This window comes from Emys orbicularis, chromosome 11 (assembly GCF_028017835.1).
Source record: "Emys orbicularis isolate rEmyOrb1 chromosome 11, rEmyOrb1.hap1, whole genome shotgun sequence".
In the NCBI taxonomy this organism is placed as follows: domain Eukaryota; kingdom Metazoa; phylum Chordata; order Testudines; family Emydidae; genus Emys; species Emys orbicularis.
Window position 1 is genome coordinate 51,589,582 of NC_088693.1, and position 26,607 is coordinate 51,616,188.

At 41.0% G+C, this 26,607-nt stretch overlaps 1 protein-coding gene across 1 annotated transcript in view; it reads left to right on the forward strand.

Moving 5' to 3' along the window:
• Positions 1 to 20,051, forward strand: part of PMS1 (PMS1 homolog 1, mismatch repair system component) — a 91,258-nt gene extending 71,207 nt beyond the window's left edge. The window contains exons 10-13 of the mRNA XM_065413260.1: positions 5,031 to 5,489; positions 7,602 to 7,732; positions 17,761 to 17,921; positions 19,887 to 20,051. Coding sequence (XP_065269332.1) covers positions 5,031 to 5,489; positions 7,602 to 7,732; positions 17,761 to 17,921; positions 19,887 to 20,051 — 916 coding nt within the window. The remainder of the gene's footprint in view (positions 1 to 5,030; positions 5,490 to 7,601; positions 7,733 to 17,760; positions 17,922 to 19,886) is intronic.
• The last annotated feature ends 6,556 nt before the right edge of the window (positions 20,052 to 26,607 follow it).

Genomic DNA, 26,607 nt, shown 5'->3' on the forward strand with positions numbered 1-26,607 from the left:
TACAGGTGGAGGAGAAGCTGCGAGGCGTTGAGAACTGCCACAACTGCAGCGATGGTCGCAGCGGGATCCATGCTCGCACTGCTGTGGCGTCCGCGCTGTCAGTAATCAGAAAAGCGCGCGAACTGATTTCCCGCCGGCGCTTTCAGGGAGGGAGGGAGGGAGGGCTTGAGTGACGGACGGATGACGACAGGCGCCCAAAAGCACCCTCGACACATTTTTTTACCCAGAAGGCATTTGGGGCTCGACCCAGAATTCCAATGGGCAGGGGGGACTGCGGGAACTGTGGGATAGCTGCCCACAGTGCACCGCTTCCAATGTCGACGCTTGCCCCGTTAGTGTGGACTCACAAAGTCTCACAAAGTCGAATTACTGTCCTTAGTGTGGACACACACGTTCGACTTAGTAATATCGATTCCACATAGTCGAATTAACTAAAATCGAAGTACTCTCGTAGTGTAGACAAGGCCTGAGACGCTGAGGAAAGAAAACAGTCCATAATGCACCTAGTCAGTTATGGAGTGCATTGCCATATTCAGTGGGAGCAGGGGAAGAACAGTTCCTTCTTGACCTCACAGGTAATCATTTTGTACTATGAAGCATGCAGCTCAATTACACTTATCAACTTGTGTAGTTGTAACTGTCACTTTTGGTCATAAAATAGTTGAACCTTATATCCAGTTTGCTCTTTTTCCACTATAAATGTCACCTCCAATGAAATTACAGATGAGTGACCAAATCCTGAATACTGGAATCTCCATATTAGCTAAAATGAAGACCTATCTCTAGATATGTAATTCATATGTCATATGTAATTCATATGACACCAAATTTTTTTAACCATATTTTACAATATTTTCACACATTTCAAGACCTTAAAAATGTTGCTTGCTTGCATTATATGGCCTTCCCTGCGAACTGAACCTTGGCGCATTGGGAAGGCTTGTGTGCACCAATAACCCTCTGATCTATGCCAATCGGAGTTTTAACTCCTGGCAGGTTACCCAAGCCACACATGTTATGGGAACCCTAATTCTATTTTTTTCTTAACTTTTCTGCAATTAAAATCTCAGTTTTAATGTTCTACTAGCATTTATTTTTAAACAAAAATTGGATTGCTCTTGGATAGAAAGTGAATATGCACTATACATAGAATATCTGTTGAAGCTGATTTCCATATAATTTAATTAAATTAATAATACCTTTGAACAATATTCTGTGATAAACACCAGCGGTAACACTTATCTTCTGCCAGCAAAGCAACATTTAATATAATTCCATCCTAAAGATATATTAGATAGAGAGGAATTCCCAGAATATAAGGACTATCCAGCTAGCATTTATTACAAAAACTAATTTTTCCCATTTGCAAAAAATTAACTATTATCAATTTGGGTACAAAGATCAGCTCCCTAATGTTTTCTTTATTTTCATCAAAACTATTGTCTGGGGTTTTACAGATTTCCCTCTTTCAGATGGATATAACAGCTAAGTCTTATGGTTCAGTGTGTAAGTATTGGCTAAGGCAAGCAACAATCCAAGAGACCAAAGATCTAAGAGAAGCTAACAAAGCAGAAAGATCTATAGTTGTCTTCTCAAAGATATCTTCAAACAATCTTGAAGATTTGTTCAATGTTTAAAAAAAATGTCGTTCTCTACTAACTCGGTCTACCAGGTACAGTCTGGATAAATTAGATCACCGATAGCAGGGGTTCTCAACCTTTTTCTTTCTGAGGCCCACCCAACATGCTATAAAAACTCCACGGCCCACCTGTGCCACAACAACTGTTTTTCTCCATATAAAAGCCAGGGCTGACGTTAAGGGGTAGCAAGCAGGGCAGATGCCCAGGGCACCACAGGGGGCACCGCAAAGCTAAGTTGCTCAGGCTTCAGCCCCAGGTGTTGGCTCAGGGCCCCGGGCTGTAGTCCTGCACAACGGGGCTTCGGCTTTCTGCCCTAGGCCCTAGTGAGTTTAATGCTGGCCATGCTTGGCGGACCCCCTGAAACCTGCTCGTGGGCCCCCAGGGTGTCCCGGCCCCCTGGTTGAGAACCACTGACCTATAGTAACAAGGGGATTGTGTATTTAAAAGGGTAGTCTGAGAAAATACAGATTGTCATCAACAGTCCATACACTTTTACAAGCTGCCAATAAAAGTCAAGAGACAAAAGCTATTGTCATAGAAGAGGTATATTTTCTCAAAAGCAGCCCTAGAATGTGATACTTATCAAATACAGTAGAGTTTGAAATAATTGACTTGCATTATCTGGATGAACTGACTTGCCAAAGGATGTCCTCTATTTTATTTTGGGGTATTTGGGGCTCTTTCGGGTCAAATTTTGCCCTATTCAGGTGATCCTACTTGCTTCCTCTCTATAACAGTCTCGTGGATTTCTCACTGCTTGCTAAATCTTTCCATCTGGGCTTACGGTACAAGTGAGAAATAGTAAAATGTAGGGTAAGTCACATGGGAGGAAGCCTTATTTTTCCTCCTTGAGCAAAGCTCCTTTTGGAACTAGCCTGATATTTTCCTTAAAAAAATTCATTGCTTTTGAATTGAGAATTCCAGCATCATCTCTAATCAAACTTCCTAAGTCACCTCTAACTAGCCAGGAGGCAACTACCTGTATTTCTCCTGGCCCCTCTGGATCACACTTGTCTATGCTGAAAGATCTTTCTTGAAAAGGGAAATGGATAGCTTTCATTGTTAGTGACCCTGCTGTTTACTTTCTGAATGTAGACTGGACACTGTCAGATACTTACAAAGCCCCCAAACTCAACACTTGCAGGGCTGGAGTTTCTCCTGAATTAAACCTATAACAACAAGTGTTCCTTAAATGTGTGGGTTTTTAAAGTTTTAATATGTCATTGTAAACCCAATAGCCACATAATTAAATGTTCACCTTTGTAACAAACTGGCACTGAGAGCAGAAAGAGTATGGATCAGATCAAAGTTATAACCCAATAATCAGGATAAAGTTTTTCTGTTTCACCCATTAATTTTACAAGTAGCAGATGTTTTTTATCTTAACATTTACTCCATATTTTTCTTGGACATGATTTATTGCTCATCCCAAGATGACTGCTTTAGTAGACTAAATATTAGTACCATATGTGAATGTTAGCACATTATAATTAATTACAAATGGTGACCCTTCTGTTGACCTTATTTTCCACCTTACATGCAGATAATTGAATCTGACTGTTCCAGCAAGTATCAGTGAATAAATTAACATAAGACCAGTTAAAATACTTATTTCCAATACTGATATAGGATAATACTGCTTCTTACTGGAAATCAGTTGTATTACTAGACAGAATCCAGGATTTTGAATGGGGGTAGGAAAGGAGAATTGAGCAAATTGCTGCTAAGGTCTTCAAACATTAAGATTTGTATCTGGGAGGCAACCAGCCCTATAGATCTGTATTGTAAAGTCCCTGCGTTTATATAACCTAAAATAATGTTAAGGTTATTATCTTAGTCGTGTCCACAAAAAAGCGTATAGCAATTTTTAAGTCTCATAGAGCCTGACTGTGCAATATCCATCCCTGTTGTCCAGCACTAACTCTTGCTTACTCCCATGGAGGTCAATACGATTACTCGCTTAAGTACTCACCAACAGCCAATGCAAGGGTTGCATAGCTAGTCGCATGATCTCAATCCCCTTTATACTTAAGCACTGATATAAAAATGGTCCTCACTTGAAGGGTCTGAGTGTTACCCGGTATGTACAGCCACAGAGGAACACAGGAATTGCCATAACAATGACTAGTAGCCAGTGTAGTTCAGTATCTTGTTTCTTACAGTGGTTAGAACTAGATGCATCGAGGGAAGGTATAAGAAATCCCAGAGTGGACAATTAAAGAATAGCCTGCTTATAGGAAAGTTTCTTCCTTAACCCCAGTCAGTTAGTGGTTGGCTTAAGCAAGATAATTTATATCCTGTATTATTTTTATCCTATCTAATGCAACTGTGGATCATTTTATTATTCATATAAATGAATCATCGTTTTTTTAATTCTGCTATGCACTTGGACTCAATGATATCTTGTGACAGTGAATTCCACAGGATGGATAATATATACGTTGGGTAACAAAAAGTCTATCATTTTAAAATTTTTCTCTCATTTTCATTGAGTATCCCTTTGCTTTTATATTATAAAAGGGAGTAAATAGGAGATCCTCATTTACCTTCTCTGTACCAGTCATAATTTATGTCTTTGTTTAGTTTAGAATACCTGGCAATCTCGGTCTTTTCAAATTCTCCTCAAACTAAAGTCTTTCTAGAGATGGTCTGATCCATAGCATTATTTTATATTTGTATAGTTTAAATGTGTTTAAAGAATCTATACAATAAACTACATCAGTGTAATTTTATTTCTTTATAAAGTTATTAAGTTATTCAAACTGATCTTTGTAGACTAGGCTCTTACTGAAATCCTGCTTGAAGAAAGTATTTTCCTGGAGCTCTTATAATTTAGCTCTGGGGCTGGGTAAGCAGTATTCCGTAGCAGTTTGCTACCAAATGCCTGCGCTTCTCTGATAAGTTGATTGATATGGCTATTATCAATAGTCCCCAAAAATTATGAATGTAGGTATCAGTGTCAGTTTTTTATACCTATACAATCAAAGAATTTAAAACCATTTGAAGTCAAAATGCCAAGTGGCATTTACTCTGCAATACAAATTAAGTGCCTATAAGTTGAACATGTACTTCTGAAACAGTATTTCTGGTTATAAATTTAAGGTTAGATTGAGCCTTTAGTTGTAAAGCAGAAGTAACAGCTCAGCTCTTCTGGCTGTCACACTGGGGTAGAGGCAAGGCTCCGTCCACTGTTCAGACACTTCTCACCCACTTGGTCAATGGGGTAGGGTACAGGGGTGCTGAGTACCTGGGTCAGGATGCAGAGAAAGCTAATGTGGCTATGAAAGGGAGTGGAGGTGCATGACTGTATTAGAATGGGTGTCACAATCTGGCCTTTAGTTTGTTACATTTGTGATTTCTCTCCCACACCCTGCCCCACTCTCCCTTTAGGTATGAAGAAAAAGCCACAAAAGACCTGGAACGATACAACAGACAAACCAAGAAAGCTGTGGAGCAGAGAATACAGAGCTCAACAAAAGAGACAGAAAAAAGATACAAGCCCAAACTGAAGACTTCTCTCTCTGACCAGCAGAAACTTGACAAACTTTTTCAGTCTCAAATTGAAAAGAAACAGAGACATAACCAAGCTATGAAAATTGTACAGGTGCCTTTTTCTATGAGTTCTTTCAAACGTAAACTTCAGAGGCTTGAGAAGAGAAATTTTGATAAAAACGAGTCTTGCCTGATCTGTCACCTGAGTTTTCCTGATGCATGGATAATTGCTTCTGGGGAAAAAATCATGTTGCTAAATCCGTATAGAGTGGAAGAAGCCCTACTTTATAAAAAACTACTGGAGCAACACAAACTTCCTGTAGAGAAACTGGACAAGCCAATTGTATTAACTGACAGGTATAGTAGTGTGGAGCAAGGGTGTTGTCGTGGTTTTTTTTGTTTTGTTTTGTTTGGGGGTTTTGTTTGTTTGTTTGTTTTTTGTGGTTGATTTTGTCTTTTTAAGTATCACATAGGAATTATCTACTGTAAACACTGTGGAGGCCTTAGGCACAATTTTTTTTTTTAAGTGATGGTCCCCCACTCAAGATGCACAAGAGCTCCATGCACCTGAGACCAGAAGACTTATTAGCAGTGTCCATAGGTCTGTGCCTGTGCCTCCTTTTGTTCCAAACCGAGGGCATAGAGGGTGGTGCGGATATCCTGCCTCTTCAGTTGCATTTTACTCTCCATGGTCCACGGAACCCCTCCACTGTCCACATATTTACTAGCATTCCTGCTTAAATTTCAAATTTTTCTGTAAAAAGTTTTTACCTTTATCTAGTTAGTTAGTGGTAGTGTTTAGTTAGCTAGTGTTAGTAGAGGTTTTGGGGGCATTCCTCCACCCCAATATTCCCACCATTTGGAGTACTTGGTATGTCTAAGATCCCTGGCTTCAAGAGCTATGTGGCCTGTCCCCAGCTCTTCCCAGTTAGTGACTTCCATGACACTTGTTTCTATTGCCTGGGGAGATCAACATCCGGTCCAAGTTGCAATATTTGGCATTCCTTTCCCCTCTGAACCTGGCAATCTTGAAAGTTCCAGCTCGGAAAATCCCTGCTGGATTGCTCAATGAGGCCCCAGGCCAATCCTGAGTCATCAGACTCCTTGTTCATTGGTTGTAGATGCTGAGAAGTGCCCCTCTGAGTACAGTACTCCCCTGTTCTGGATCATGAGAGGACAGAGCTAAGGACCTTAGCAGGCACAGTAGATGGGAGGAGATTAAGAGCAAACACTCTCATAAAAAGGAGAAATCCCCTCCCTAGTCCTCATCTAAGAAGAGGACTTCTTCCCCTGCACCCTCCCAATCTGGTCAGACTCTGCATCCTGTTAAAGTTGTGTCAGGATCTCAAGGGGAGCACAGGTCTGGCTCGTGGTATGGAGAGCCAAGAGTACTTTGAAACCGCTGACCCCTGAAGGGGTGGGACCACCTCCAGTATCAGTAAGCAAAAAAAGGGAATGATGCTGCCCACACCAACAGCACCCTCCCTCATCAAAAAAAGGGATTTGGTGATGCCAATATTCACCACCTGACCTTAATCAGCACCACTGGCTCTGTCATGAGGTAGATACAGACCACACAACTCAAAGAACTCCAGTTACTGTAAGGTAAGTAACATTTCTTTTTAAATCTACAGGGAAATGTTACTTTTTCATTTACACCATGTTTTAAAATTAGAAAGAGACCTAGTCCTGCTCGTATTGAAGTTAGTAGGAATTTTGTCATTGATTTTAGGGTTGTGAAGTGAGGGCCAGATACTTCTTAAAATAAATTATTTTATTCATCACCCAGAGCTTTGCTAAATACTCCCTATTTCCACAGCTCCTCACCAACTTCTATTGGTTGTGGAGCAGGCAAGGTCTAATGTTAATTTCTAACCATCTAGATTTTGGGGTTCTTTTAGAGAAAATATATAGAATGTAAGAGAATTAGTATCCTTATCAGCATACCTTAACAGTTTCTACGCATTATAATATTTTGATTTTATTTAATTGGATCATTCTTGCCATCTAGTTTTTATAACAGCTTTATTATCTAGCAATTTTAATTTTAAATCATGATGCTTTTTTCTTGGAATAACAGGAATATGCTTTTGATTTAGGTAATTTGTTGTTAGCATATCAGTTACAAAAAATAAAACACAGGTCTTTGGGATATAAAAAGAAAATTGTCACACTCAAGTCTGTCTTTTTCAAGCTGATTTGACCTGGAGTTTTTATGGTACTTCTGTTTTCCAAAAAGTCTAATGTTGCCCTTTTACAAATAAAAATCCATTTATCCCTGGATTTTTTCATATGTACATATAATTTTAAAAATGGCTAATAGATTATACTACTTGGTTAACAGCCTGTAATCCTGGAATTGTCATGCTGGTAGTAAATGTATTACTGTTCACTCGGTCTCTCTGTTTATTATAGTTTCTTTGTTATTTTAAGCCTTGTGAAATTATTGTTTGCTTGTTTGTTTTTCAGTTTGTTCAGCGGATCTCATTATATGGATTCTCTCTACAATATGACAAAGGATTGCCAAAAATTAAATGGCTCAATTTACTTGTCGGATCCAAGGCTTATAGCAAATGGTTTTAAGATAAAAATGATACCAGGTATGATGTAGTTTTGTATTTATTTTGACTCTACTGAAACTTTTTTATTTCACAGTTGAAATGACTGCATATATGATATATTATAAATCTATATTTCCTCACCAAGCAAGCCATCTGTACCCTCAGTTCCTCAGCATTCAAAGATATTCCTATCTGGCTAAGAGCATCATCTCTGTCACTCAGAGCATTGGGAAATGGAAAATGATGGCTGGCTAGTGTGGAGGTAGAGCAGAGCTTCAAACAAACATTTTGTCAGGAATAAAACCCAGGTCTCCTAATTCTCAGTCCTGTGCTCTGACCACTGGCCCAAGCTGCAACTGAATGTTGATAAATCTACCACTTGTGATGTAGGAAGCACTCATTATATGTTTTGCAGATGACTTTGTTACACCCATGCTCTGCCTTGATGATGTTGACCCACATCATAACACATCAGATTTATTTTCATAAAAGTCTTTCCTGTATTGAAGCCATTGTCGTAGACTGGAATCATAATTCATGGATATCCCTGTGCATTGCAGCTGAATAAGGACAGAGTTGTTTTTGTTTTCTTTGAAATGTGAAGCTTTCCTTATTGGCACACTTGCTAAACTAACCAGGCCTTTGAAAGGCAGGAATGGTTCCTCTTTTGTTCTCTGTAGGGCCTGATCTATATCCCGCTGGCATCAATAAAAAAACTCCAGTTGACTTCAAAGGGAGCTGGATCAGATGTTGCAAAAGAGTCTTTTGCAAGCAGTTCTTTGCCACAGGAAACAATGGAAAACCTTTAAATTTTTGCATAAGAAAAAAATAAAGGAAATATCTGTGGTGGGCTTTTATATCCTCAACATCTCAGCAGCTCAAGGAAGGCCCCAGAATCCATGCCCTTTTCCTGCCTCGCTGTTCTTTGATCTTCTGGAATGGAAGTCAGTGTTTTGGTGGGACTTCCTTAAACTAGGCAGCCTTTCCTAGTGCTTACCACTCCCACCTCCAACATATATAGAGTTCAGTAGCTCTTTGCTTGCTCCTGCAGCCAGTAGCTTAGATGCCTCCTGCTTTGCTGTGCAATGGATTGGGGACAATCTGGAGGTCCAGCAAGGCAGTTTTAAGATTTGAACACTGATCTGCCTTTGCTTCAGGATCATCATCATACTTTTTGCTAGCACTCAGTTTGGAGTCAATAGCAGGGCTGTTTTAGAACCCCCGTCAGTCTGCTTTCCAATAGAATCTATATCATACCAAACCTTTCTCGTTTATTACCTTAATAGCCCAGAAGTAGAGAGTGGGTATACTTTTACACTGGATGATTTACAGCCATCCTGCCATCAGTGGAAATCCAAAGACAGGCTTCTCAGAGGCAAATCAATAGCAGACATTTCCCATATCATAGCGCCCAAGGAGGCTAGTTTCTTAGGGTGCGATGCCTAGATGGCAATTCACTTGATCCAGGGCAGAGATTCACTGTAGGAGCTATTGGAAATGCTGTAGCTTCATGTGTTACCACATCACGCCTATGTAGAGTGATGACAGATGTAATGTAACATATGGAAACCTTCAAGGACAGGTCCAAAAAAGATGCTGGAGCAAGTCATTAGTGAAAGGCCAATTACTGGTATGTTCTGTCCCTCCAGGAGAACACTATTCTTCCTTTTGGGCCACATATAGTCTGAACAGAGAATGCTGGCAAACTGGTTAAATCAATAGGCAATATGTCAATAACAACAAGTACATGGAATTTAATCCAGGACATTCTTTAGCAGATCCCAACCCAGTGGCTTCTTCCTGCAAAAGGGGCCAGTTCCTTATTTGCTCCTTTTTTGTAGTTGTTTGTGCTTGCCTCCCAGATACAGAATGCTTATTAGCGGTTCCTTCAAGTTTGCCAGGGTCCATTTCCATTGCAAGCACTCATTAAAGCTACTTTTCAGATATGCATGCAAGCTTGGTGTCAGCTTAATTACTGACACTCTCTAGCTCACCTTTCTCATGACTCACTTCAACTGCAAGGTAGTGAGTTGGGATTATTTTATTTATAGATATAGATATTTTTTATTCTCTAGATAAAATTATCTGCAGACCAACCCTAGACTAGTCCATCTTGGAATACTGAGAACTCTAAACAATCAATTTGTTTCCCCTGAAACTTCCCATTATAAGACCCTGTTTTCAATTGCTTATAACTTTGCTAAACTTTAACCATCCAACTCTTAATCAGAAAAAATGTGAATGATAATTGGGAATCATTTAAGAATACTTTACTAGATGCCCAGAAAGCCACAATCGAGGAAGAAGGCCCAACTGGTTAAAAAAACAGCCTGGTTTAGAGGGAAAGTGAAGGCAGCTGTAAAAAAATAATAATAATAAAAAACAACAAATAGAAGAAAGGGGAAGTTGATGGTAATGAATAGAAATCAAAAGTTAGTAATTGTAGATAATTGACAAGGGAACGTGAGTTCCCATTGTGACGCTGGGGACAAAATAGGTAATGCAATCCTTGGATGCAGAAACAGGGGAATCTCAAGCAGGAATAGAGGTTATTCTATCTCTATATTTGGCACTGGTGCAATTCCTGCTGGACTATGTCCAGTTCTGGTGCCCACAATTCAAGAAGGATGTTGTTAAATTGGAGAGGGTTCAGAGACGAGCCGTGAGAATGACTAAAAGGTTAGAAAACATGCCATATAGTGGTAAACAGATTGAGCTCCTTGAGTCTATCTTAACAAAGAGATGGTTAATGGGTGACTTGATTACAGTTTGTAAGTATCTACATTGGGAACAAATATTTAATAACGGGCTCTTAATCTAGCAGAGAATGGTATAACACTATCCAATGGATGGAAGTTGAAGGTAGACAAATTCAGACTGGAAATAAGGCATACATTTTTAATTATAAGAATAATTAACCATTGGACCAATTTACTAAGGATTGTGGGGGATTCTCCATCAGTGACTATTTTAAAATCAAGATTGGATATTTTTCTAAAAAGATATGCTCTCAGAATTATTTTGGGGTAGTCCTATGGCCTACATTACCTTTCTGGCTTTGGAATATATGCAAGCTGAAATTTTCCATGCCAGATGTCTGCCTCAGGCTGAATTGTTTTGGAAAATGGTCAGTTAAAATGGTTTAGTTGGTTCCAAGAATCAAGCGAGAGGAAAAGTCATTTTTATTTTTTTTCCTACAGACAACAGCCTCCTTCACTACACAGCCCTTTTTCATCCCCAGAGAAGTTCCAGTCTGTGCACTGAATGAGGCAGGGGTCCTGTGGAAAAAATAGGATGTGCTCATGTAATTAAAGACTGTGTCAAAATGCATAAACAGAAGGAAGCCAAATTAAGGTAGCACAGACAGCCTTAGCTTGTGAGGGCTTGACTTTGCAGCCATAATGTCCTTTTTAATGTAAGTTGAATGTGTTATTTTATATATTTGGTTGGTTTAGCATGAGATTGTCCTTGTATTTCTTTATTTTAGCACAGGATGCCATATCAATAATAGCATTTGCACAATAGCTGGTGGTCCATCTTTTCTTCAGTCCGAGCCTCAGATAGCAGTGATTGTTCTCTCAGCTTCAAAAGTGTTTACCTGAGAAAGGTGTGGCTTATTCAGCAAATATGATTGGAGTATATACAGTTATTAGATCAGAAAGCTCTATATTATAAATTGGATATTAGAAGATTGCTGAAACCAATTACACACTAAGTCAAAATATTGCAGGGACAAAAATATAGTTCATTTCCTATATGCAAAATTAAGTCAATATATCTCTCATTCCTCCCCCCCCCCCCCCCAATAGATATCCAGTCACATCAGAAAGGTGTACACATACCTTGTAGAAAAAATATTTCCCACCCCTCCATTCATTCTGTTTGCAAGCTAGCTGTCTCATAAGTCTTACTAGCCAGAGTTTACAATGTGACATCTGTGATGCAGCTTCCTAGCTCTCAAAGGTACCATTCAGGCAGTTTTAGTTACATGTCTAACCAGACTCTGTGGCAAGGGACTGGGTATCTCTCACCTAGTAGCAAAGATGATATGCTTGCATAGGAGGGTGGTATTGTGTTATGAAAGGGGGGGTGTCAGGACCAACAAGGGCTAAGATGTTAATTAAACTTTTGTTTATTGTTACAACAGTAATGAGTGGTTGGGAGTTTTATGTTACTTTATCATTGGCTTACTCTTATTGTAATGACTACCATTCAAAATCTTTGTAACCTTTCATCAAGGGTGCAAAAAGGAAAAACAGCTGTAGCATTTGAAATGTAAAGCATTAAATAAGGCTTTCAGTTTAACAATATTCCATAGCTCCTTCTCCCTTTTGCCTGTATAAAGTATTTTATAGAGAACCCCCCCTTTGATGGATTGTGTCCTTCAGGGCCGGCTCCAAGGTTTTTGCCGCCCCAAGCAGTCCCCCCTCCTCCCCCCGCAACAAAAAAACAAAAAAAAGCCGCGATCATGATCTGCGGCACTTCGGCGGGAAGTCCTTCGCTCCAAGCGGGAGTGAGGGACCCGCTGCCGAAGAGCCGGACTTGCCGCCCCAAGCACCTGGTCGGTAAGCTGGTGCCTGGAGCCGGCCCTGGTGTCCTTTTTGGGGGGAAAGAGAAAGTTAGTTGAAGTGGGCTGGAGCTGCTGTTGTTGAAGTCTGATCCTGTTTACAGTAAGACTAAACAAACACACACAAAAGGGGAGAGAAAAGAATAGCAAAGATAGAAAATGCAGCTTCCATCTTTTGTGCTGAGTCTCACTTCCAGCTTCCCTGCTGGAGAAACACGAGCACAGTGCACATGGTTTTGTCAGCCACTATAAGAGCTGGCAAACTTGTACCACTGTCAGGCTGTTTTAAGGCATTGCTTTTAGCTGCCTCTCTGATCAGACACATAACAGTGTTGCAAAAGATGGAATTGTCTTAGCTGTCTAAGCCAGACTCTTTGGAGACAGAAGACAAAAGGAGCTAGGGAAGAGAAAATATAAGATGGGGAAGGAAAATGACACAAGGGAGGGAGGGAGAGCAGAAACCTAAGTCTCACGTTCAAAGTGATGGGCAGGATTTAGCCGAAGCCAGTGAAAGTGGGAATGTCATTGGTTCTCTCTCTGTCTGGCTCAGTCTGGGCAAGACATCTCTCAGGATCAGGATGATGAAAGTCCAAGGATGTCATGATGGATCCTGGGGTCTCAGGAGACTGTGGAGGTGCCAGCGATGATAGTTAAGCTTGCTCCTTTCAGCATGCACAACCTCTCACTATCATTTAGTGATCACCAGATAACACTGGTCTACAATTTTTGAGAAGTCGTCTGCTTCAGAGATAAAATGTGCTATTTATTATGTATTTTGATGTGCTGAATTCAAATATGACAATTAAAACAACTGATTGGCTACTGTTTCTAAGATATTTAAGTTTTTACATTTTATGTCTATGTATATTGTGTAGATGTAGAGTTTTAATCATAAATTGTAAACCTAGGTCTTTTCATGTGTTTATGGTTGCTTTACATGATAATATTTCACCTGTCCTGTTTATGTAACACTTTAAAAATCAGCAAAAGGGTTATATAAATAAAATTTATTATGAAACAAAAGGCAAAAAACTATTCTGTACATAGTTTAGTCCTATTCAGTGTCTACTCGGCGCTTCTTGGCTTGTCTCTTGTATTCATTAAATGGAGCATCTCTTGTCACTGTCCAGCAATAGTCTGCAAGCATTGATGGGCTCCATTTGCCCTGATAGCGTTTCTCCATTGTTGCAATGTCCTGGTGAAATCGCTCGCCGTGCTCGTCGCTCACTGCTCCGCAGTTCGGTGGAAAAAAATCTAGATGAGAGTACAAAAAAGGTATCTTTAGTGACATGTTGCAACCAAGGCTTTTGTATTCCTTGAGGAGGTTTTCCACCAACAACCTGTAGTTGTCTGCCTTCTTGTTTCTGAGAAAATTTATTGCCACTAACTGGAAGGCTTTCCATGCCGTCTTTTCCTTGCCACGCAGTGCATGGTCAAATGCATCATCTCAAAGAAGTTCACGAATCTGAGGACCAACAAAGACACCTTCCTTTATCTTAGCTTCACTTAACCTTGGAAATTTTCCACGGAGGTACTTGAAAGCTGCTTGTGTTTTGTCAATGGCCTTGACAAAGTTCTTCATCAGACCCAGCTTGATGTGTAAGGCTGGTAACAAAATCTTCCTTGATTCAACAAATGGTGGATGCTGAACACTTTTCCTCCCAGGCTCCAATGACTGTCGGAGTGGCCAATCTTTCTTGATGTAGTGGGAATCTCTTGCACGACTATCCCATTCACAGAGAAAACAGCAGTACTTTGTGTATCCAGTCTGCAGACCAAGCAAGAGAGCAACAACCTTCAAATCGCCACAAAGCTGCCACTGATGTTGGTCATAGTTTATGCACCTCAAAAGTTGTTTCATGTTGTCATAGGTTTCCTTCATATGGACTGCATGACAAACTGGAATTGATGGCAAAACATTGCCATTATGTAGTAAAACAGCTTTAAGACTCTGCTTCGATGAATCAATGAACAGTCTCCACTCATCTGGATCGTGAACGATGTTGAGGGCTGCCATCACACCATCGATGTTGTTGCAGGCTACAAGATCACCTTCCATGAAGAAGAATGGGACAAGATCCTTTTGACGGTCACGGAACATGGAAACCCTAACATCACCTGCCAGGAGATTCCACTGCTGTAGTCTGAAGCCCAACAGCTCTGCCTTACTCTTGGGTAGTTCCAAATCCCTGACACGGTCATTCAGTTCACCTTGTGTTATGAGGTGTGGATCAGAGGAGGAGGATGGGAGAAAATGTGGGTCCTGTGACATTGATGGTTCAGGACCAGAAGTTTCATCCTCTTCCTCTTCCTCGTCTGACTCAAGTGAGAATGATTCTGGTGCATCAGGAACCGGCAGTCCTTCTCTGTGGGGTACTGGGCGTATAGCTGATGGAATGTTTGGATAATGCACAGTCCACTTTTTCTTCTTTGACACACCTTTCCCAACTGGAGGCACCATGCAGAAGTAACAATTGCTGGTATGATCTGTTGGCTCTCTCCAAATCATTGGCACTGCAAAAGGCATAGATTTCCTTTTCCTGTTCAACCACTGGTGAAGATTTGTTGCACAAGTGTTGCAACATATGTGTGGGGCCCACCTCGTGTCCTGATCTCCAATTTTGCAGCCAAAATAAAGGTGATAGGCTTTCTTAACCATAGTGGTTATACTGCGCTTTTGTGATGCAAAAGTCACTTCACCACAAACATAGCAGAAGTTATCTGCACTGTTCACACAAGTACGAGGCATCTCTGCTCACTTTGGCTAAACAGAAATGTGTCCCTTTGCAAAATCAAACACTGACAAATAAGAGAGCACGACACTGTATGATTTCTAGAGCTGATATAGGGCAATTTGTTCAGCAGAGTGATGTAAGCTTCGTTATGATTGCATCATCCATGACTTCTAGGAATAACATGATGCAATTCATATCATGTATGATGCAATACCAGCTTCAGATTGCATCATTCATTGTTTTGCCTAAAAAGCAAGTACTGTCCAAACCCAGTCATAGATTTATTCATAGATCCAGTCAAAGATGTATTTTAGTCATTTCTGGTTTAAATTGAGATCCCTTCCCTTTATAACTCACTTATCCTCCGCCATTCCCAAGTCAAGGGTTGTATATACTGATCCAATAGCATATCTTGAAAACTAGAGCCTATCAACAATTTTAAGCATCATTTTTGTTCTCAGTGACCCAGAATTAGTAAAGTTTGACTACATTTATTTCAGAAGCATTTTGGCTGTAGAGCAGTGTAATGTGCAAAAAAGGGATGGCAACCTCATTCCATTAATATTAACCAATTAAAACACATTTCTGTGATTTCAGCTGTAAACATTTCCTCCCATGTATAGAATCTTTCAATTTGTTGTTATATTAACTTGTGACTTTATCAGGAGCCTTAAAGACCCCTCTTCACTGTTCTTTTAACTTAGGCTGCGCCACTGTGGTGCTTCAGTGTAGACACTATAGCAATGGGAGGAGGTCTCCCCTCATTATATTTAATCTACCTCCCCAATAGGCGGTAGCTAGGTGTAACAGGGCGTAGTAGGGCCCCCCTTGGTCCTGGCTCAACAATCACTGGTGCAGTTTATTTACAGCATGCAATCCCACCACCTTCTCACCATCTACAGCTTGGGGGTTTGAGTCTTAAGGACTTCTCAATCTCTGCAGCCAGGAGGGAAGTGCTACCCCTCTCCTTCCATTCTCTGGCTTCCCCCCTTTCTCTCTGCCCCCACTTTGGCTTCCTGCCCCTGAGGCTTTTATGGAGCCCCAGGCTGATTAGACTGGCAGCTGTTTCCCCTTTGCCAATCAGGTGCAGGTTTCTCTAGGCAGCTCCAATCTAACTCCCTTAATTGGAGCTGGCATGACAGAGGGCTGGCTCAGGAGTTCCAGCCCAGCACCCCGTTACACAGGGTTAACTGAAAAATTCTTCAGTCAACCTGTCTCTGGCTACACTGGAGGTTAGGTTGGCATAGCTAAGTGTCTCCAGGGTATGGATTTTTCACACCGCTGAGAGACATAGCTATGTCAAGGTAAGTTTTCAGTGTAGACCAGCCCTTATTCTAGTTTGTACCAGTCTAATGTTATGTCTGCACTTGGAGCTGGACGTTGTCATTTCTAGCTTGAGGAGACATACTCTATCTCTAATCGAACTAGTGTGCTAAAAATAGAGTGTAGCTGCTGTGGTGGGAGGGGCTAGCCATGCTGAGTACATACCTGTCCAGGATGCTATGTATGTACTCGGGGCAGCTAGCCCCTCCTGCCGCTTGCGCCTTCCCAACTATACTGTGGTTTTAGCACGTTAGCTCGATCAGAGAATGTCGCCTTGAGTTGCACATTATGCCTTCAGCTCAAAGTATAGACATACCCTATGTCTCCGTCTTCTGCTGACTTTCAGAAACAAGTCCAACTCAGTCTGTTACATAAAATTATGTTACATGGGACAACTTAGAGTAAAACAATGAATTGGATTGGTTTTCATTATGAATGCTCTTCCCGTTTCCCCATTCAATGCCTGTTTCTCAAACTCAGTGGGCACAGGGGAATGGATTGAGATTGTCATGAACGCTATTCCTTTGTGAGTCTGAGATAGATACTAGCAAGAGTAAGGTTTGTGCCATTTTTAGGGGATTTGTTGAGTGCAAAATGAGGTGAGCAGAGGTTGAGCCCTAAAGAAAAGAGAAGTTTATGTTTGGATGGAAGGAGGGTGCTTGGGTGGGATTAATTTGATAGTAGGGTGGATGTCTGGATTTGTTTAAAGGTTTGGATTCCCATGGTGTAGGGAGTTGAGTTTTTTTGCTGGGGAGTAGTTGGTTACATTAATAAGATTGTCTTTGCCCTGGAGGTCCCTATTCAGGTGTCCAGTTGCAGTGGTGGCAACCCCTTGATGGATGTGGAGGGCCCTGTGGAAAGGTTCACTTGTGAGGACTTGGGTTCTTCAATCTCTGTGGTAGTGGAATTAAATGGAAAGACTGCTTTTGATTTCCACGGGAATTGGATCTGTCCCAAAGAATTGAGTTTGAGTTGGACGGATGTTTAAACCATTTGCATAGCAACTAGCATCAACACACTGTTCATAAAAACAAATTGTAGAAGCTGAAATCATTACATATTCAACTTTAATTTAATTTGTTTTAATAAAAGCTATGGGATTAAAATGCCTGCCCAAAGAGGAAATACTGTAAAGTGGTGTAAGCATTTAAACAGTTCTAACCAGGATTTGAACTCAAGTAAACTGTGGCACATGTGGTGTGAAAAGGCACTTGTGACACATGATTAATATGAAACCCAGGAGGAGGTCATGCTATTCATTCCAAGGAAGGCAAAATTAATTGTCTTAACTGTATTGAATTCTAATGACTAGTTTACTAAGCGTTTTTACATCAGTTTTATTTTCATTGGGCTTATTCTGGGATATAAATCAAAACAGCGTGTAACGTAAATGTTATTTATTGATATCAGGAATACTAATTATTTCCTTTTCTTATTTCCAGGATATTCAGCTACAGAAAACCAGCTGGAAATAGAAGGAATGGCTAATTGTCTGCCATTCTATGGTATATCAGATTTAAAAGAAATTCTGAATGCCGTGATAAACAAAAATGCAAAGGAAGTATATGAGTGTAGACCTCTCAAAGTGATAAACTACTTGGAGGTAAGAAATAGCAGGTTTGCTTCCAGGTATTGGTCATCTTATTTTTAAATAAACTGCTGAAGCCATTTTAAAGTCTCTCTAGCTTTTGGCATTAATTAAATGCAGTTCTATTCTGATGAGAGACTCATGATGATGAACAAGAAACAATAAAATCCACCATACTGTCTCTCAGTTGAATTGGCTGTGCATTGCTAAAAGGAGTAAGAACATGTTGGTCACTTCAGTCATCAGATATGACTCTGAATATGCTCAGGAAGCATATTTCAGTAAGAAGGTACTCTTTTTATGTTGGCAGTTTTCAAAGAAGAAATGCAGTTTGAATAAATGAACTGTGACCTGATAAGACATTATATAGAAAACACTATAAAGAGGCAGTTCTCCAGGTTACAGCGCAGTCCCATCATAAAATTGTTTACAGTTTCCAGAAAGTGGTTGGTTCCTTTTTATGTATCACAGCCACAAATTCTTAACTCCTGTCAAGCTGTCTGGAGTGGCTCAAACGTGGGTGCCAACCTCAGGGCAGATTGTTACAAACCAGGGCACAAACCCCAAACTGGTTGTGTGTTCTATAATTAGACTTTGCCAACCAAGTATCAAGTGTGGACTCCTGAAGCACTATAACAGCCTTAATATGGAGTCACAGACAGTCCCCTTGGGCACCCAGACAATAGACAGATAGTGCCTTACACCAAAAATCACAACATTTTTAGGTTACTCCCAGTCCCAAATGACCAGTTACATACCCCAGGTCAATTGTACCTTAGATCTCTCACCAAAGACAACGCTTGCAGCCAATCTTGTAATAAACTAACTATTGGTTTATTAACTAGAAAAAATAAATTAGAGCTATTTACAAGGTTAAAGCAGGTGAACATACACACACAAATGAGTTACCGTCTTAGGTTTCAAAAAGTAATAGAAGCTGCTGTAGTGCGCAAGCTCTATATGTCCTTTAGGATTAACCCAAGCTAAGCAGCTTGGGGATTCCTTGCTTATACTTAGAAATATTGCCCTCTCCAAATGCCAAACAGCATAGTGATACAGATTCTTCTGGTAAGGGATTTTTATTCCCTCCCCCCCCAAAGTTCTAACTATGATAGAAGGGAGGTTTGTGCATGTCCCCTCTTCAAGGGTGTGTGTGTGTGGGGGGGGAGCAATCAACAAAGTCTTTTGTCTGCTGATGTTCCACAATGGTTTGTCTGGTGTCTATGGGCCTTCTTTTGTTGGGCAGGAGATGACACTACTTATGGTAAACTAGTTTTTCACACTTGGTAATGCTTCTCTCCTGAATGTGGGGGTTTCCAATTTCATAGCATACACTTTTATAGTTACAAAGCAAACACTTAAATATTACCTTATAACACAAGATACAGATATTATAATGAAATTAATGTATGCAGCAACTCAGAAGAATTTCATAAAGTCCAACAATAAACACTTCTCTATAAATCTAACACCTATTTTAACAATAGTAACACACAGGTGAGCCAGACCGATTTCCAGCTCTACATTTATCATTGTTCAGTGAGGCCTAGGGGCCTTGGCATGAGCTGGCACCGGGTCTGCCAGTGTCATAGCGCTACCATAACTAATCTGGTAATTATGAAATGATTTAAGGGATCAGCGTAGGGAAAGTAGACCTACATCTAAAGTTCACATAAATCATAGTGAGATGCACACAGTTTTCAAACAATCTGAAAGTGCACAGCTTTCATACAAAAAATAAATAAAATTTCTACAATTCATGCAAAGAGAAAGTTGAGAGAGTAGAGATACAATAGAGGTAGATAAAATAATAATTAGTAAAAAGAATTTGGTAAAGAACTTTTCCTTTATTGCTAGTCACAAAATCGAATTATGCAAGTTTTAGTTGCATAAATTCAGGGATAATAGTCTTATCTTTTAAAAGTTAATCTGATACAAGGTAGCACTATAAAATTTATGGGGGGGGTTTCCTCTCCACAGGGAGAAGCAGTGCGTATGTCTCGGCAGCTACCTTTGTATATGTCAAAAGAGGATGTAGAGGACACAATTTACAGGATGAAGCAACAGCTTGGAAATGAAAATAAAGGCTGTGTTCATGGTCGTCCATTTTTTCATCACTTAACAGATATTCCAGAATTTAAGTAACAAGCACAAATCCAAGGAAGTTATTCAGTAAAGTAGAACATTTTGTTTGGGTTTGTATTTCTTCTCCTTAATTATGACCTGTACTCTGTATTGTCAGCCTGTTTTCTACAAAGTTTTTTTACAGCAACTTTTCACTGTCTTAAGTTCAATGTCTTTTGTTTTTTAAAGTTCAGCTGCTATTTGTAAACTGAAAATAAACTATGAATAATGTACAGAAACTTATTTGCTACAACTCCTTGCTATTTTTTTCCCATTAAGAATTTAGTTAATAAATGTTTGCAACTATCATGGTGTTTTTTCAGTGCATGTTACATAGTTTTGCATGTAAAACGTGTGCCTAACAACCTCTAGACCCCTTTAGTCTTACTTACTTAGTCGTATACCTCTTACCGAGGGTTAACTTACGCTGCTTTCTACATTCCTCTGAATCTGATCTAAGTAATAGACACTCTGATTATCTTTCCCTGGTCTGAAGAAGAGTTCTGTGAAGCTCGAAAGCTTGTATCTTTTACCAATAGAACCTGGTCTAATAAAAGATATTACCTTGTCCACCTTGAGTCTTTAAACAATAAAGGAATATAAAAGAAACATAATGGGCCAGCTTCAGACCTGATCTCCACTGACTTCAGTGGAGTTGCATGAATTTGTCTGATTAAGATGAGGGAGAAAAATTTACTGTAAATTTCTCTTAGCTTATTTATCATTATACATTATTCTCACCAACGGTCAGATTTTCAAACAGAGGCTGAAACTAAAGTATACATAAGTATACTTTTGCATTATGACTCCACAATGCAAACGCACCTATACTTGCAAATTTGACTCCAAATTTTCTTCTTCAAATTTCTCTGTACTGTTCGGGATCTAAGTTGCACTGTATTTGGAGTGTGGGCCATCATTTTTCCTTTGAGTAGTAAACCATACTCCTTCAGCATCTTATGCTGATAGTTCATGCCATATGTGTACAGATTTCAACCTAAACATATAACATTGGACTTCAGTATGTGCAAATGACAACCACCAAAGGAGTAAATGCCTCACAGAGACAGAGAATCTCGGCAGGAGGTGGGATTAAATATTTCCCTTGTATAAAGTTTCACATACCCTCACATTGCTGCTGTCAATAATTTAAAGTCAAGATTCCCAGACTTTTCCCATCTGAAGTCTTTGACATCAATTTGGCAGGAGCCTGAGCTTGGTTCTGAATTAGCATAGAATAGAGCAGATCTAGCCTGGCCCATTTTAACTACGAAAGTGTGGCCTATGTAGTCGAGGTGCCAGTGTGCAGTATTCCATCTAAATGGGAGCAGCTGGACCACAATTGTCTCCAGGTGGTGCACCTAGATAGTGAATCTGAGGGGGGCTAAGAGATGTATTTGTTATTGTGTTGAGCTGCAAGTTAGACATTCCCATTTAAAGAGAAGGAAACCCAGGCATGGAGGCTTCAGGGGTAAATGTGAACAAGTGTTGCTTCATCAATTGAAGAGTACTTGGGTAGGGTAAAGGGATGAAACAGGGAGAGAGATGATTAGGTAATCACATCTTCCCTTTCCATTGGCTAATACCAGGTATGTGAGGTTTTAGCAACTGCAAAGGGGTAGGAGCTGTTAGCTGGTTCCTCTGCTGCCCCATCACTTTCCCACATACATAGACACGCTGCCTGTTGTCTAACACCTGTGCATGGCCAACATCAGGAAGTAGCAGTGGAGGTACGGGAATGGGAGCGAGTGTAAAGGGGTTCAAGTGGAGAAGCTGTTGTGGAAGAGTGTGAGGAGTCAAAGCGGAGGGATGGGAGAAGGGGCTGCCTTATTAAAGCAGCTGTCACCATTAACAATGAGAGAGGTCCATCAGTAAAGAACTGCAGAAGATGGGGGCTTTGGTGTCCAAATACAAGGCCAGCGGTTACGGCTCCCCACACATCACTCTCAACCCACCTTCCTCCCTTCAGCTCCTCAAACTGCTGCGTCCTCACTAACCCTCCACCAACGGCCACAGAACCTGCCCCCTGCTGCTGACAGGTGGCTGCTGCTCTTGGATGCGTCACACCCCACCCCCACCTCGGCTCAGGGGCTCTCACTCACGAGGCGTTGGGATGGATGCAGGGGGTAAGAGAATTTCCTGGATGGTTCCTGGCCTTTGAGGGCCCTGCAGCTGTGAGGCCTGTCAGTAGGAGTAGAGCCTGCTACAGGTGTTTCTTTTCCCTGTCTCTCCCCACCCTACCCCAAGGCTTTTTTAAGAGGCCAGTCACCTGGGTCTCCAGCTGTTACCTTTTTCATTTTAAATCTAATGAGGTGGCCAGTGGGGTGATTCCCTTTCTGACTGGCCTAAGGTCAGGTCAGTCCTGCCTCTGTTGCCCTAGCTCTGCCCTCTCCTGGCCCAGCCCCACTGTGCTCCCCAGGCAGAGCTATCAGGACACTTGTCATCATCCTGTTCTGCCTGACACCCAACACGGGCTCTCCTCCGGATACCCAGCCCTTGCTGTGCGGGGGAGCGGGAGTGCTATGAGAGGCTGCTGCCAGAGCGCTTAGTGCTGCCTGCTTCTCAGCTCCATTTGTTTCAGAGGCCCATGGGGGCGAAGCACTCAGAAGAACATCACTCCCCTGACCCAGGTGTGTGAGGCAACTGCCGAGGGGCACAGACAGGAGCTATGCTGGCAGGGGATAAATGGCTGCCGGGGGTGGGCAGAGCTGAGTGGCTGGTGTAGAGCTGAGGGGCTGTTGGAAGGTAAAGGTGCTGGTGCACTGAAGATGCTGGGTGAAGCTGGAGAGCCATGAGTGCAGGTTGTGGGGCAGAAAGCCTGGGGGAGAAGTAAGAGTGGAAAGACCCTGGGAAGTGGGTCTGGAGATGCCTAAAAAGGGAGGCTTCCCAGGGGAAGAGGAGGGGCTAAATGTGAGAGATTTAAGCCACAAGAGGTGGGGAGAGGACCCAGGAGAGAGGAACAGAGAGCTAAGGCAAGGGAAGGTGATGGGTTGCATGGGAAGAAGAGGGACAGACCTAGGAGAGGGAAAACAGCGTGGAGTTGCCAGGGGGATGAGGCATGAAGGGTGGGGGGAATCCCAAGGTAGAGGTGTGGTGAAAGTGGGAGAAGTTAGAGAGAGAATGTAGAAAAGTAAACTTTATCTGAGTGATAGAGGCCCAGGAGTAAGACAAGAACGTTATTTAGAAAATATATGCAAATACTTTGAACATAAATATCACTGGACCCAGGAGACTTGACCCTTTAGAATGAAGATGAGGTGGGAATATGGGGACTCAGGAGAGAGTTAGCAGACCTCATTGTAAATGGCAGATGGGTGGAGAACCCAGGTGTTTCTATGCACAGGAAAGAGAAAAATATAGCTATGTTTGATTTGTTTGTACTCTTCCCTGAGTACAGACTGCTAGGCTATGAATAGCAGTCCCCAGGGATAAGGGAAGGAACAAGAAAACCAGATGCAAGCTGGGAAAGAGAGACTTCTCCCTGCCATTTGAACCAGGCTACAGATTTCGGGAGTTTGGATACAGTTTAAACAAATATATTTACCAACTTTATTCCGCTACTTATTGTAACCTATATAACATGCAGTACTCTGATTACTGAACTGTTATGTTGTTTCCTTTTCAAGATATAAAACAATACAAATTACAGTTAAAGATACTTGTATTTTTATAATATATACAGAATAAGGATTGGCACATAGTTTTGTGGATTAAGGTTTGAGGAATTCAGATATTTATGATTTGAATGGATTAATGCATGATTTGAATCCCATTCAAAGATTTATCACATCCTTACAACAAACATACATAGATACCATTACATTTGTGCGTATATGCTTATGTCTAACAAATCATTAAGACATTTAAATGTAGACAGTAGTTAGGAGAATATAATCCATACACTATAAAAGCATTGCCCTGCAGGACAATGCTTGGCAGCTATACAATAGTACCTCACAGAGCTATTATGAAGATAAATATATTAAAGATTGTGAGGCACTGTGATGCTAATGATGGGAGCCATACAAGTACTTTAGATAATTTCCATTTGACTTTCAATGCTACTGAGTTGGGAAAGTAGTTTTGTTTGCTTTTCCTGAGGTAAAGGCTAAAAAGGCCCAGATGATTTACCCTACTTTTAAAGGCCCTTTCTTCTAAACACTAGAATTCTCCCAATCTCAGGTTTTGCTACACAAAAGTCTAAAGTACAACATACTGGTTCCCTCTCAGAAACTGCAATAATGACATGAGGCACAAACCAAAGGTGGGTCTATTGGTGATCACTTTTACTAGGAAGTCACTCATACCTTTGTAGAGTGATATGTCACTCAAATTTCCTCAACAGACAGCCTCTTAGGGAGTATTATATATTGTCAGCTATATGTCTTGTCAGCTAGTCTCAATCGTGTGTGGTGGCTGCCATCTAAAAGTCACCATTTAGCCATGTATTATTCTTATATTTAAAACAAAATAATGTGTTGTGTCACAGATACCATAATGATCAGCGTTTTTTTTATCTTTGATTGTAAGCTCTTTAGGGCAGTGACTGGTGGTTTGTTTTGTTTTTTAATATATAAAATCTGCTTGTACAGTGTCTGGCACAACAAGGCCTTGATTCTGATTGGATCCATTCAGGCAGTACCACATTACAAACAATAAAAAATAACTTTAGAATGGAGAGCACTATATTAGTTTTCCCCTCCATAATCCTGCAAGGCTTGTTGGGTATCTGGCTGGTTCTTTGCATGTCCTCAAAGCAGAGTTTCTTAAAAAACAAGAAACATTAGGTCATAAACAGGTTTTGCTCACTACTTTCCCTCTGAAGGCATCCTTACTATTAAGGGAGGCTGCAAAGAAAAATATCAGGGGTACATTTCTGAAAGTCTTAATATATAACAATAATCAAAGATACAACAAGCTTCCTTATTTGGATAACCCAGTTCGCCTCCATAATTGTACAACAAAAGCAATTGTCCACAGATGCAGCTCTTGATACAAGCATCCTAAAAAGGAGGGCTTTTATGGGTCTCTGGGAAAGTGCTTGCTATTTTATTGTAATGGTTTATTTACACAACATTTAACTTGTCATCTACCTGAAGAAGCACAGGAAAGATGGTGTGATGGAGTGCATTCCCCACAGTGACCCTGGCAGAGCTGAATTAGGCCAGGTGGGTCCAATCAGCCAACTAAGCAGCAAATGAAAGCGATTTAGTCTGTGTGGAGAAGCTTAATTAGAAAGAAGCTCACCTGTGATGGAACATAGGAACTTCTATAAAGCCAGGAAACTGGTGCTAGGGTAGGGGGAAGCCTTAGTTGTATTTCCTGGAGTAAGGCAGAAGGAAGGAGGGATAGGAACCCCTGAGACCTAATAGGCCTAAGAGAGGTCTGACTAAGCAGACTGGAGAAATATGGTAGGAAATAATCCAGGGGCTAGAGCAGTAAGGTGAGTGCAGCCACAGACTTTAATTGCTTGCTACAGGGCCTTGGACCAGTGTTTCTATATCCTGGGGAAATTCCCAAAATCTGGGAATTTGTGAGTAAAATGTTTTGAATGAAAATTCCCAATTTCCCAAGCTGAAACATTTTACTCACAAATTCCCAGGTTTGGGGAAATTTCCCAGAATATAGAAGCACTGTAAAAAACTTTATCTGGGAATTTTTCACCAGATTTGGGAAATTTTTAGCGTTCGGTTGGAAAAAGTTGGCATCACGATATAGAAGCATTGCCTTGGACTGGAACCCAGAGTAGAAGGTGGGCCTGGGTTCCTCTACCAACCACTGCATTGTGGTACTACTTGGGGCAGTGAACTAGAAGATTGCCTAGTCACTGCAGGAGTAACAGGGTCAGGGCAGCAGGCATGAGGCGTCCCTGATGCTGCTTCAGCAGAAAGACTTCGAAGGATTGTTGTCTCTTCCCCCACCCCCTCTGCCCCCCGAGGGAGAATCACAATGTGGCCTGGTCAGAAGGCTGAGTCGTGAAGCAGCCATGCTGTGACTCTGAGAGAGAGAGGAGAGCTGCAGATGGTGGAAGAGATGGAAGGGGGTGCTGAACTGAGCAGAGATAATCCCCAGAATCGCCCAAAGGGGGCACCACCCAGCAGTGAGTAGAGTGCCCTATGACCGATACGGAGTGAATCGCTGTGGTATGAAGACTAGTGTTCTTTAATCTGAGCAAAGTAAAAATACACTGTAGGGTATTTGAAGGCAGGTTTTCTATGTAGAAGACTGACTGAGGTATTGGTAGTTCCACTCAGGCGAGTGGCTTTTGCATAAACACCTTATTTCACTTTCTAGTTCACAAGTGAAGCTGGCCAAAAAGAGACTTGCTCTTCAGAAGGGAGTATGGGAATTTGACTCCTTTCTCCAATAGGTGTACATAAGGAAGAGTTGTAATGGATGTTCTACCTATTCCCTGGTACTTTAATCAAACCTATACCTTTTGTTTGTCCCATTCCTCACAAAGTTGTGGAAAAAGTCACATAAATCAAGATTAATGTCATTCTCAGGGCTCCAAGATGAACAAGAAGAATCTGGCATGCAGATGTTGGCCAAGGATTTGGGAATTATTTTATTCCCT